Below are 12664 nucleotides of genomic sequence, written 5' to 3'. Positions count from 1 at the left end.
TGCTGGATAAATCAATTAAAACGCTGATTAGCCTTGATTATCTGATTAAGTAGAGCTGCTGTGGATGGACCGCTCACTTAGGAGATGATTATTTAAGACACGACAATGGACAGCTTGTGTATACAGCTAAATTTAGCTTGTAGGAGGTCAGGTTAGAGAGACACAAATCCCTTTAAGTTACAAGACTGCTCTCTTTACTACGCCCCACTTAGGAGGAACTAAATTTAACAGTAAGCATCACAGAAAAGACAGTTCAGCTCTACTCATATCTTCTGCCTGGCAACATGCCTCTTGATGTCCAAAAGACAATTCAAGAGAGGAATAAAAATGGTTTGTTTCCTTGTCTGCCAGACTATTTGTGTATTCTACATTGATACCACACTCAGTGCTCAGCCAGACATGGCGGCTCTGCCAAATCGGACTTGGCGAAGTGTAAAACAGGCTGGCACCCCGGCATATGACTGTGTTTTTTTTTTTCCTTTTCGCTTTGTCACTTAGACTGTTGCTTTGTGTTAAGAGGGTGAGTGTGTATTGCCCACTGTGATGACTGAAGCTACGATCTGTACTTTTCAAATGCCTGTGCAGAAAGGCCTTTTTAGACGGTGCTGCCCTTGTGCTGGAAAGACTGTATGGGAGTTAGAATAATGCCAACCTCTTGTCCTGACATGACAGGGTGCGAACATTTGCTGCTACTCAGGCCCAGTTCGCACAAGAACATTTCAGGTGAAAACGCATCGCATTTTTGTTTTAAAAAAAAGATGCCACTGATAGAGAATCGCGGATTTCCCTGTTGGAATATTGTTGCCCAGTAAAAGGTTTGCAGTTCTGTACATTTTACGGGAAAATAGACGACCATCAATCCTTGCAGAGGAGGTAAAGAAAGCCACCGAGACTTATCCTCCATGAGTGTGACACAGACTGTCAATTCAAGTGTACTTGAGAGTTTTGATGACAAAACCAATAATATTCTGTCGAAGTGTCACCACAGACACTTTGTTTCCTCGACATTTAAATCAGATTCCGTCTTTCCTTTCAATCTTCCAATCAAATATTCAAACATTGTGGAATATTAGCTTTGTGCTCATTGGAGATAATTGCTGCTTTCCCCCCCTTTTAATGATGCCAGCAGATTTCTCTGTAAATTTGACACCTTGCCGCACTTGAAGCGATTCTCAGCCATTATCCACTCTGTCAAAAATCTGCTCCATGTCTGTTTTTGATGGAAATGGTGTCAGACAGCACAGAGGTAATCCGGCCTCATACAGGAAGCCAATCGTGATACCGGTGACTCTCGGGATAAAATGTCTCATGTTGACAACCGATCTTCAGTGATAAAGCATTACGCAGTGGCAACAAGCCAGAAGTCACAGGTCACTAAAGTACAGACATTCAGAAAAAATAACCAAAAACAACACTGGTTAAACCTGTGGTAATCCGCATCAGCTATTGAACACTTTTTCATCTTTGTCCTGTGGCTCCATGTAAATTAAGTTAGGTGTTTACTCATATTATCGTGTCATTTGAGCAAGAATTGCGCTCCTCTGGATGCTCGTAAGTGTATGCATCATTAGTGTAAGTGTGGACTTTGAGGCTAATTTGAGTTACTGGGGCTCTCTACGCCGCGCCAATAGTCCACTTCGCCGCAGAAATTGGTCAAACCTCTCCTTTCCTGCTCCGTCTGCACTGCAGGCAGGAGGATCGAGTTTCAGTGTGAAGTTTGGTTTTTCCATGCTGTGAATACAGATGTCAACTGCCAGCGGAGGGCCTCGCTGGTGCCATGTCTGGCTATGCATGTCTGAGCAAGGCCTTGGCTGGCTGATCAGAGCTGAGGGGTGTAGGGGTGAGCTCAAAGGGAGATGCCTGGAAAGTAGTGGGGCTTTCCACATTTCAGCTGTGTCTAAAACACTTTTGATGTTTTGTCTGGCTTACTCTGATGTTCTGGTTTTGTGTGACAGTCCCCCCCCCCCCCCCCCCCCCTCCATCTTTCATATAAACCCCCCCTTCTCCCTCACCTCTCTTCTGTCATGGATTTGCGTGTCTCCTTTTGAAAATCTTGCTTGTTTTGGGGGCCTTATGGAAAATCCATACCAGGCGGGGTGTGTTTGAAGGATCTGTCATTTGTAATTATCTGTTTGCAGCAGGATTTGGGTGGGTGGCCATTCGGCCAAATGGTCTCCAGGCCCCTCTCTACTGCTTTACTGCTATGTTCTCATGTGTGTTAAGTTAAAAAAAAAAAAAAAAAAGTTTGGTAACCGGTTTATACTGAAACTGTACAACAGTGACTGTTCAAATTGTACACAGCAATGTTTTAAAAACGATGTCAGATTACGTGGCTCCAGCAGAAACACTGAAAACACTGTCGTTGGCATGCTGAGCACGTATTGCTGCTGTTGGATGTTTTTGTAATGAAACCGCCCACACATGCGCGCAGTGGTATTGTCCATCTACTCATGCATGTGCAGAAGAACTATCTACTTCGGCCGTGGTGTGAGTGGGCAGTAGCAGCATTTCAAAAAGTTGGGTTTTCCACCAACTTTTTTGTGAAACGTTGCATTGTCAGTGGCTCTGAGCGCCGTTGTCATGTGAACGGACACCCAAGATGCAACGGAAAGTTTTTTGGTTTCACTCCAAAAATGTAAATTGGGCCTAAACGATAAGTATCCCTCTAAATGAAAGGTCTCGTCGCTGGTAATCAGTATTCCATTTTCCAAAACAAAAATTAGATGAAAATCCAAGAAAATTTTATGAAAGGTTTTTCAAAAAGTGAAAATGGAGGGACGGACGGAAAGTAACTGAATCTGTTAACGGATTTCACTTATCTCCAGTTGAGGTTCAAAGAGTATAGTCCAACTCATGAGCCGCCTGGAACCAGCCTCACAAGCGGTTCCTGTGAAGGAGTTAAAAGTTTCAGTTGCTGAGATAGAAAGAAGAGCATGTTGATGAAGGCCTGGATGAGGAGGTACTTCAGATGGGTTTGGAAGATCCACAGTTCATCACCTTCACCAGAACAAGTTGCCCCTCAGACCCCAAACACTACACAGCATCCCCATGGTGAATCATGCTTTAGGGATGCTTATGGATTGCATGATATGTGTGTTACAAAAATATGTAAACATCCTGGAAGATTATCTTGGTTCAGCGAGAGAACAAAATCTCGGGGGAGTATATTGATTTAGCAAGACAATCACCTTTAGCATCAAGACGTCAAGACACTTTTGAATATGTAGCAGACCTTGAGAAAAATCTCTCAATCCATACACGGTCTGACCAACCTCAAGCAGAAGTACAACTTCAGTGTTCACATTTCAAATATCCATTGAAATTCTGCAAATGTCTGTGTTTTACTTCATACTGGATGTTTTTGACCATCGGCACTACTTCATTATGGTCTCTTCGAAACTTTAGAGCCGCTAAATCACATACTTCTCAAGGGAGTATAATCTCTTTAAACAGCTTCAAATGATACACAAACAAGCTATTGGAGTCCGTGTCCTTTGTTTACCGTCAGTATCAGACACTACCAAAACAGACGGAGGCTATACAGTATCAGTTAATGGGCTTATGGTGTTAACACATGCTTGGTATTGGTTTTAAGGCGCTGACTAGCTGTCTTAAAGGCTAAAAGGGGGGGTAAGACATGACTTTGTGAACCTTCCTTCACATCTGATGGGTGACAGATTCCTAATCCAGCACACACACAGTATTGATCTTGAACACTGTGGACTGTGTGCGTTGTACAGTCGGACCCGGCCGTAATCTATTCAGAGCCAAAAGGCTGAAAACCCACCCGCTGTGGGAGCACCTAAGGAGGGTGGTTTTAAAGTAGTTGGCTGCTGAGTTCAGTATTGGACAAAAAAAGAGAAAGGAAATGTGGTCGAATGGTATTTGACCTCATACCAGAAACGACACATTAAGTAGTGTTGCCGCAAAAAAAGCCTCGGTTAACTGTTGGCTCTCATGCGTACTTTGGCTCCAGTCAGATCCTCAAGGAAAAAAGTTGTGGCGACTTATCCTTAGTGAAAGTATTGAGAGCAATCTTCTAGGCTGAGTGCATTCCTGTCCAATCAGCATATATTTAAGAGAGGGGAGCAGGAAATTTGAGTATTTCAATATGTTGGCAAGACGATAGAGAGCTTGGTTTCACTTAAACCGCCCATTATGTTCACACTGATATATTGTAATTATTTCGATCAGTCGCTTGTGTTATTGTGGCCCATGCAGGTAGTCGACATCGGTTTAGGTTTGTTTTTTTTGTCACCATGCTTGCAATAAATGCAATGAATTGACACCAGATGCTGATCATCAGACACCCAGATGTTCTTTGTCAAAGCCCGATAACAACAAAGTGCCCGGAGACAGAAGGGCGACAGATCGCGCTATCTACTTAATCAACACATCTCCACCTAATTACCTTCACCTCATCTATCAGCCATGAAGTCATTCAGGGTCTTGTTATTTATCCTGCCATCCCTTTGAAGGATGTCTACCCGTTTTTTGAAGGTATTGTTGTTACATCAAGATAAGAGAGCACAAAGAGAGAATTAAGAGCGGATGTAACTGGATTAAAGTTTATGTAATCGCTCCTTCAGGTGAATAGAGGGTTTGAGTGTGTGTGTGTTTTTGTTTTTTTTTATACTGAAATTTCAGTGATATGAACCAACCAAACTGATATATGGTGTTTGGAAGGCATTGCTAATTTGGATCGGCATTAGTTCCAAGTTTAGTAGGAGTTTCATCTTTATACATTTTTGGAGCTTGCGATTAGAAGCGTTTTAATTTAGTTTATAGCAAATCATCCAAATTTCAATTAATTGTTGAATTTATCCAGAAAAATTGGGATATTCTACACAAGGCTGAGTTTATTTTGGTTTGATACAGCTTACAGTTGATAGTAAAGGCAACAATGTCCAAAAACCATAATTGATCTTTTTATAATGTTAAATCCTAAAGTGCTGGTTCACATAGAGAGCGTTGTCTGACCTTGTTATCTAGTTGTGTGCAAGAGCAGTGCTTGTGTGTCAGGCTCTTTTTGGATTCGAAGTGTTGTGATCGGTTGTGAAAGTTAGACTAAAGTGATATGTCGGGATAGATTCGAGTAGCATTTAATCCCAGTGAGCGGTTTGATGGTGAGGTGAAAAATCGACCACTAACTAAGCTGGTAGCTTAAAGGACATGTCTGTTAGCTGTGAAAACAGACCCCCAAGTTACGTACTCATCCATTTAAGAGGTTTCAAGGCGTGAAGTTTGTTAAAGTTGGTCATGAATAATTTTTTGTCAAGTTTTTCTGCACACATTTACTTCTATCATTATCTGATCAGGTTGTAAACTTTAAGAACTTTTTTTAAATGTCCAAACTATTCTCTAAATGCGATCATTCATGGAGGTTTGCATTGTGGCAAATCTGCTCAGGCTCCACTGACACGACGATTCATTTTTGCGTTTTAGTTTCCGAAAACTTTTGCATTTACACGACAATGATTTGAAAATGGCAGAAACACTTGAAAATGATAGTTAGAATATTGGACTACAAATCTGTGCTGTTGTTTGCATTTGTACTGAAACTACTAAAGTTCACAGAAAACAATATGCTATAAATATTAACCGTATAAGGCCGGAAGCCGAGAGGGGTTTTTGTTTAATATCTGACACAGTGCTAAATCTGTGCAATATCAGTTATAAAGATAAAGCCAATGCTGTTTTATACCTTCAGAGCAGGTAAAGGCTCGTGTCCCTGTTTGGTCTCTCATGCCCCTTCAATGGAGTCGCAGACCCTCCGATCTTAATGGTTTTCCTTGGATTATTCATGAAGCTTCATAAAATAAAAGGATAGTACAATTAAAATGCTAACCACACACAGTATAAATGCAGAGCCTTCGTGCACAGAGGTGATCCGGCATGGAGATAAGCCTGACAAAAATGTGTACCTTCTTTCAAAAAACAACAACAAAAAACACAGTTAAATTCACTTAATTGCTTTTTAGGTGTTGGCATCTTTTAAATCCCTGCTTCGAGTTTTCCTTCTACCCACCCTGATAATCCTGCTATGAATGCTTTTCTATCATTGCACACTTGAAGAGGTGTTCAGTGAAGTTGATTGTTATTGAGAGATTTGTTTTCGTGCAGTCTGTGATGTTTATGTTGAAAAGATTAAAAAACAAAATTATCCTAATAAGAATTCTACAATATGACTGACACAATCATCCAAAGGACCGATTAGCTGTCTGACCATAGTTCCTTTTTTTTGTCCACTTTTAAAGCATTTATGTGTATTTATAGCAATGACAGACCAAGCCGTATGTCACATGAGAACAAAACATTGTGGGATCATATCTGTGGGACGTGCCCGTTGTGCTTGAATTATATTTTTGATTATGTGAACCCACAATCATTCTGCCAGCCAGTGCAGAAAGCTGCTCTGTACCACGCTAACAATCTCAATCATCTTATTAAACACACACACACACACACACACACACACACACACACACACACACACACACACACACACACACACACACACACACACACACACACACACACACACACACACACACACACACACACACAGTTTCCATGGAAACAGGAACTAGGGCCTTTTATGAGTGCTTGTTTGCCCAAGACAACCAAAAATGGTCTCCGCAGCCATGCAAAGATGGGAGATAAATCATTTGTACAATAAATAACGGGACAATCACCAATATCTAGTCTGATGAGATGTTTTTGTTGCGTGAAACGCCTCCGTTTTGAATTCAGATGAAGACATTGTCATGTCCATTAGGTAGTCTAATTTCCCCAGTTGTGTGACGGGACGTATCCCCATTCTTTGTGTCATGTTTGCACATGCACGCCACCGTCACCTAACATGGAACCCCCCCCCCCCAAACAGCCACGCTCAGAAGCAAACACACAAACAAAGCAGACATGTTCCAGCCTCCCTGCCCTTCAGTAGCCTAATGTGTGTCTGAGGTCCAGATGGCGTGGTGGCAGGAGGGCTGCTACGTGGTGTTAGCCATGACGCTAGCAGTCTTGAGTTTGGCTTGCCCGATCTTGTTGCAGAAAGAGTCCGCAGCCAGCTTCCCCTCTGAGTGACAATGGCAAGTGTACAATTCACAGCGAAGCACTCGGCGTTAAGCTTTGTTGTAGCAAGGAAGAGCTTGTGTAGTTTTTCATTGAAGCCAAGCTTTGCAGCCATCTGACATGTCACGACGAGATAAACAGTGTACTTTTGGCTGTTGTGATGTTTTCACGCACTAAACCCTAATGTTTGTTTGTTTTGTGTGCGTGCGTGTGTGTGTTCCCAATGACAGGAAGCAAGCTGAACAAGGACCTGAAGCATTATTTGAGCCAGCGCTTCCAGAAGTCGTCGCCCGACCACGAACTGCAGCAGACCATCCGAGACAACCTTTACCGCCACGCCGTGCCTTGTGAGTTCATGACACTTCATTCTGCCACTTCCTTCTCATGTCGTTCATCCTCTGGTGTGCTGTCTTCCCCGGTCCCCTGGCATTTACACAAGCCGTTCTTGAAAATCCTGTGGCTTTGTGCGTGTCAATTCAGTGAGGTATTAGGTTTTGGCTCTAAAGGGCGGCATTTGTTTAGTGAGCGCCCAGTCGAAACCTAAACAGCCCGAGGTTAGGTAGGTTGGAGCCACTGTCTGAGCTGATTAGTTTAAAGGCTCCTGCAGACTGTGTGAGTTTAGCTATCTTGTAAAGGCTCATTCACACAGCTATGTATGCATCAAAATGTATAAAGCCTTTATACTTTCATGCATCCAATGTATGGGCATGAGCATCTAGCATTTAATCTTGCAGGAAGCGCAGCTCGATAACAGCGATGACGATACAAGTAGAAAGCGCTCATGTTGGTATTGAGAAGGGGAGAATCAAGGCACTGTGGTAGGAAGTGGTCTTAAGCCCCCGTTTACACGACGGCATTCCAAGTGAAAATGCATAATTTTTGCATTGTTATTGTAAAATTGTTTTGCGTTTAAGACTACAACGTTTTGAAGAAAATGTCGGTAAACCTCAGAAACACTAAAAACAATGCAGTTTTCCTGCCGGGCCACTAATGGGTGTTATTTTTATGTGATAAATCTGTCTACCCATCCACACAGAGAACAGTGCGCTGTAAGTATAGACGCTCCTTTAAACTGTCTTTCTTTGCCGTTTTGTAAAAAGGGTCTCCCCATTTGTTCCAGACGATGGTGTGGTAAATCTACAATGTATTGGTGAAGTGCTGTTACATTCAAGCATGAAGAGCACACATTACATTCATTGTTATGAATGAATCCTTTTCTTGCATGCACAGAACAACTCATTATGACCGTAGCGCGCAGGCGGAGCAGCGTTTTGGGAAAATTGCTTGGAGACGGTGTTGGAGCGTTTTCAAAATGTTCCACTTTCTGTGGCTCCCAGCACCGTTGCTGTGTTAACGGACACCCGAAATGGAATAAAAACTTCACGTTTACACTTGAAAACGTAATGTAAATGGGGTCTGAGACCAGTAAACACTTCAAAGTGTCACTCTGCAGCTCTTCAAACTCCTCCGCCATTTGTTATTCGCATCTGATTTCAACACTGCCCCCGCACACCTATTGGTGGTACTACTCCCTTGGTACATACAGACGAAACACAATTTGGGGCGAAATGTAGAGCACAAATGCATAAATAAACCTTTACTTTATTACTTGCTACACTATGCTACATAGATTTCATAAACTTTGGTATGGAAGTTTGTTTGACTGTACAAATTGGTTTCGACAAATACTAGAAGGTACTTTAATATGTAAGAATTAGGGATGTCCCGATCCGATCGGTAGATATCACCCCGCCGATCTAAAAAAACAAAAAAAAAAAAACGCGGTCCGCAACGTCACGGACTACAAGCTCCGGTCGAGCTGCAGAAGCTAGAAGCAGGTGGAGCGGGGCCATAGACCTATAAAACTAGAGTTATATATAGTTGTTTAAATGCAGAAGTCTACTTCCAAATTTCTATGTGGTTTGTCTTCTTCTGCTTTTTTATTGTGTTTGGTGAGTCACAGCGCCCCTAAAGGCCTGGCACGTGTACTACATGCCCTGAAGCCTCGTGTTGAGCCGTGTTCATAGTGAGGTGTGGACGGTTTTTTGGGAGAAGGCCAGGGAGAACAAAAGATTGTTTTTTCGTCGTGTGGATGTACCCTCAGTTTACAACAACAACTAAAGAGAGAAGAATTTTGATTCAATAAGTGAGTTTTACAATAATTTCTAGCTAAACAAAGCTTCTGCCAATAGTGCTTTTAGCTTCAGACATCTTAGTTGCTCCAAAAATAGACTATTGAGTATATTTGCAATAGCAATGTAAGTATCGCATCGGGAAAGTATCGGTATCGGCCATGAAAAGATTATTAAATGAAAGTCATTTAATAAAACCATTGCTCAAGCAGCTTTTATTTCCTTTTATAAAAAAAAAAAGTTAGCCATAGAAGTGGACTATGTTTGGTGACATGATCCAGTGTTTTATCTCTGTGTGAATCTGAATGACGATTTGGATGATGTGCCAGGTTTGCAACAATGGTTTAGATATCTTTCTGCTGCTATTCCCTTGGTATTGGGTAGCTGACTGAAAGAGCAGAGCTCGTACTGGGCAGTGTGGCGACACATTGTTTTGGAACTTTCTGATGCTTCCAGAAAGGAATCCCATGCTATCCATGGTTGAAAGAACTTGACAACAGCCATTTGCGGACCCCGCTCACTGTGAAATCTCTGTTTGTCCCCTTTTAACTTCATGTAATGTTTTTCTTGCCTTCACAGACTCGACACTGCATTTCATTCTGCGTGATAGTTTCAGACTATTTTGACATGGGTACATTTATCTTTTCAGTAGTGAACATATTGGTGGGGAGTCTAATCACCTCATTCACTGCTTGGCATAAAACACTGCGGTGTGTCTTAATCTTAGAACTAGATCATAGATGTATTTTGCAAAAAAGTCAGTGTTGTCATCTCAACTATCACATAAACTGTGTTAGCTTTTGCTCGTGCTCTTTACAGTGAGGGCAAGGGCTGCATCATATCGTTGCATATTGGATGTAAGCATGCGATATGCAAATATAAGTAGTGATAATATGATTTGCTATAGATACAAACACTTACATAGATGATGTTAATGTATTTGAGATTTGTTCCTACTGATAACAAGGCTCTTTCCCATCACATGTATACATCGGCAGTTTGTTGACTTTGGTTTATTTAGTAATTGTTTTCATTGACTTTGTGCTTCTACAATTTTCGTGAAATAATCGTGATGTATGACCCTTCTTTTTCAAATGTCAATTTGTGATATATTGTTCAGCCGTAACAATTACTATCTCATTTCCAAAGAAAGCTAAAAACCTGCAAATATGACATCTGCGGTAACTGTGCTGCCAGACATGGCTGTGCAATCTAGGGTTGCAGTCGTTATTTCCTCCCAACTGTCGATAAAGCACAGATCTAAGAGCACATTTGTTTTCTGATGCTGCGTGCTTCTTCTTTTGCTGCTGCTGCACAAAAGCTGAAGTATCTGTTTGAAGTTTCATTCTTCCCCGCTATAAAAAACAGCCCTTGAAGACCGCACTAGAGTGAAGGATATGGCCCTGTTGCATTAACACAATAATAGCACAGTGATAAACGCAATAACTGTGCAACTCCCTCTGTGGAGGGATGGATAAAACACCACGAGAGACAGTTGGATTGATGAAACTATGCTGCATGATGCCAGTTTAGTCTTATCCCTGATTTGCATGTTGTGCTGAAATCGGTGGCTTCGGACCAATCAGAGGACGCTTCATCATTATCATGAAACGGGAGTTTGAATTCCCTGCTGACTGCGGTCACAGCCAGTCTCACTTCTGAAGATGGAGAAGGAGGAACAAAAGAGGGAAGGGAAGAACATTGCAGTGATGACTGATGTGTACGCAGATTGAATTTATACAGCTGTGAGTTCTTGTGACTTTGCCTGTGGGTTTAGTGGGGAAGTGGACCGCACTGGAGACCTGTGGGTCGCAGGTATGATCCCTGCTGTCGTCTTGAGTCTCGGCGTGATACTGGCATCTGTAGATCCATTACAAGAAAAGTTATTTTCAAGATGTTGGCAGCAAGTTTTCATAGTATAGATTGAGCATACCTCATTAAAAAGAGCAAATTCCTATATTTTCGGGTATTGACATTCTCTGTCTCTGCACCGTTTCTAAAGCCTTAGCATATTGGATTGTTCTTCCTCACCAACCTGAAAAGGATCCGGTCTCATCTCCACAAACCTATCATGCCTCTCTTCTGCTGGCTTTTCAATTAGTTTATTCATGGCCCTCTCACACAAATTACTATCTGTATTCAAGAGGCTTGTTTAAGGGACTTTATCTGCATTACCTCCAACGCCATATGTCAGCCAGACACTGCTAGTGGGTGGGGGTCTGTCCATAATGGCCTTTTTAATCACTGAGTGGTCTCAGGCACACCAGTAAAAAACCCTGGTGGTGTTAACAGTAAACAAAGCATGAAGGTGTTCCCTTGGCCACGTGTTTTATGGGACTGTAAATGTTGTGTTGTCATGCGCTTGTGGAGGAGAGCGATTCCCCCCCTGGAATTTACAAATCTTCTGCCATAGCTTATTTTTTTTCCTTTGTGTTATGGGAGGGAAAGTTATGTTGGGTACAGTCCATAAATATATGCTCCCCTATGTCCTTCACACTCGTAATGTAATGTGAGACAAAAGCAATTGTACGTTAACAAAGTTGTTCCTGTTGCCCCTCCCCCGCCCCTCAGTGGATAACACTGGTTTAATGCACATGAACCAAAAGCACATTTTAGTGAAATCCCCTCCGATTGTGTGAGGTCAGTGTGTGTCCATGTTAACATATGTCCAAAGGTTGTTCAGTTTCCATCTGCAAGCGTATGTGGGATCGGAGGAAACTAACCAGGTGGGGAAACAGATGGAGATGTGTGTCTTGCCCACCCAAAATGTAAATCATCCCAACTAACTCTTCTATAGTACTGTCGGTGAACCCTTTACTTCTTTGAGAAATTCAAAACCAACCTATGAAGACTGACAATACTTGTTGATTTGCTTTTGATTGAGACGACAGGACGCCAGCGTTACATGTTGGATCTGTACAGATGGTGTTCTGGGCTGTGATATAGGATCTTAGTTATCTTTCAGGGAGCCACTTTCCCAGTACTTGAGAACAATATCAATAAATCTCTCGCCTACAAAAGTAAGGCACCAACTGTTGAGCGACACAATCACATCAATGTTATGAAATGATAAAGCGACGTCTTTTTTGATCATTTAGACTGTCAGTTTGTCTGTTTGACTGTGAGAGTTACGTTTTGGTTAAATTGTTGTGTTTTTTTGGTGGTGTGTTGTCCAGTGTCATGGAATATGTGGAGATTCCCCAAATGCTGTCACAAGTACACCATCTTCTCCAGAAGAGCACATATTGTGTCAGTTAGGTAAACAAATCTTTGGTTTTTAAGTATAAACCACAGCAAATTCTTCTCATCGCCTACTCAGCTCAGGCTGATTCTGAACTCTTACATTCGAAATGAGTCGGGGGAGATTGGTTAAAGAAAGCATGGCTCCATCACTGGCTCAACACTGGACATCCAGAATAACTTTTCTAGTTAGGTAGGAGAGGAGCGCAGGGCCA

General features: G+C 42.0%; 1 protein-coding gene across 1 annotated transcript in view; it reads left to right on the top strand.

Annotated features, from left to right (window-relative positions):
• The window catches only part of magi1b (membrane associated guanylate kinase, WW and PDZ domain containing 1b), a 166948-nt gene that overhangs the window by 68336 nt on the left and 85948 nt on the right, over positions 1 to 12664 (top strand). Inside the window, 1 exon segment of the mRNA XM_080461088.1 lies at positions 7308 to 7424. Coding sequence (XP_080317214.1) covers positions 7308 to 7424 — 117 coding nt within the window.

The sequence above is a fragment of the Lipophrys pholis genome (assembly GCF_963383615.2).
Source record: "Lipophrys pholis genome assembly, chromosome: 4".
In the NCBI taxonomy this organism is placed as follows: domain Eukaryota; kingdom Metazoa; phylum Chordata; class Actinopteri; order Blenniiformes; family Blenniidae; genus Lipophrys; species Lipophrys pholis.
The sequence above is the reverse complement of the archived record's forward strand: the minus strand, read 5'-3'. Positions and strand labels throughout refer to the sequence as shown.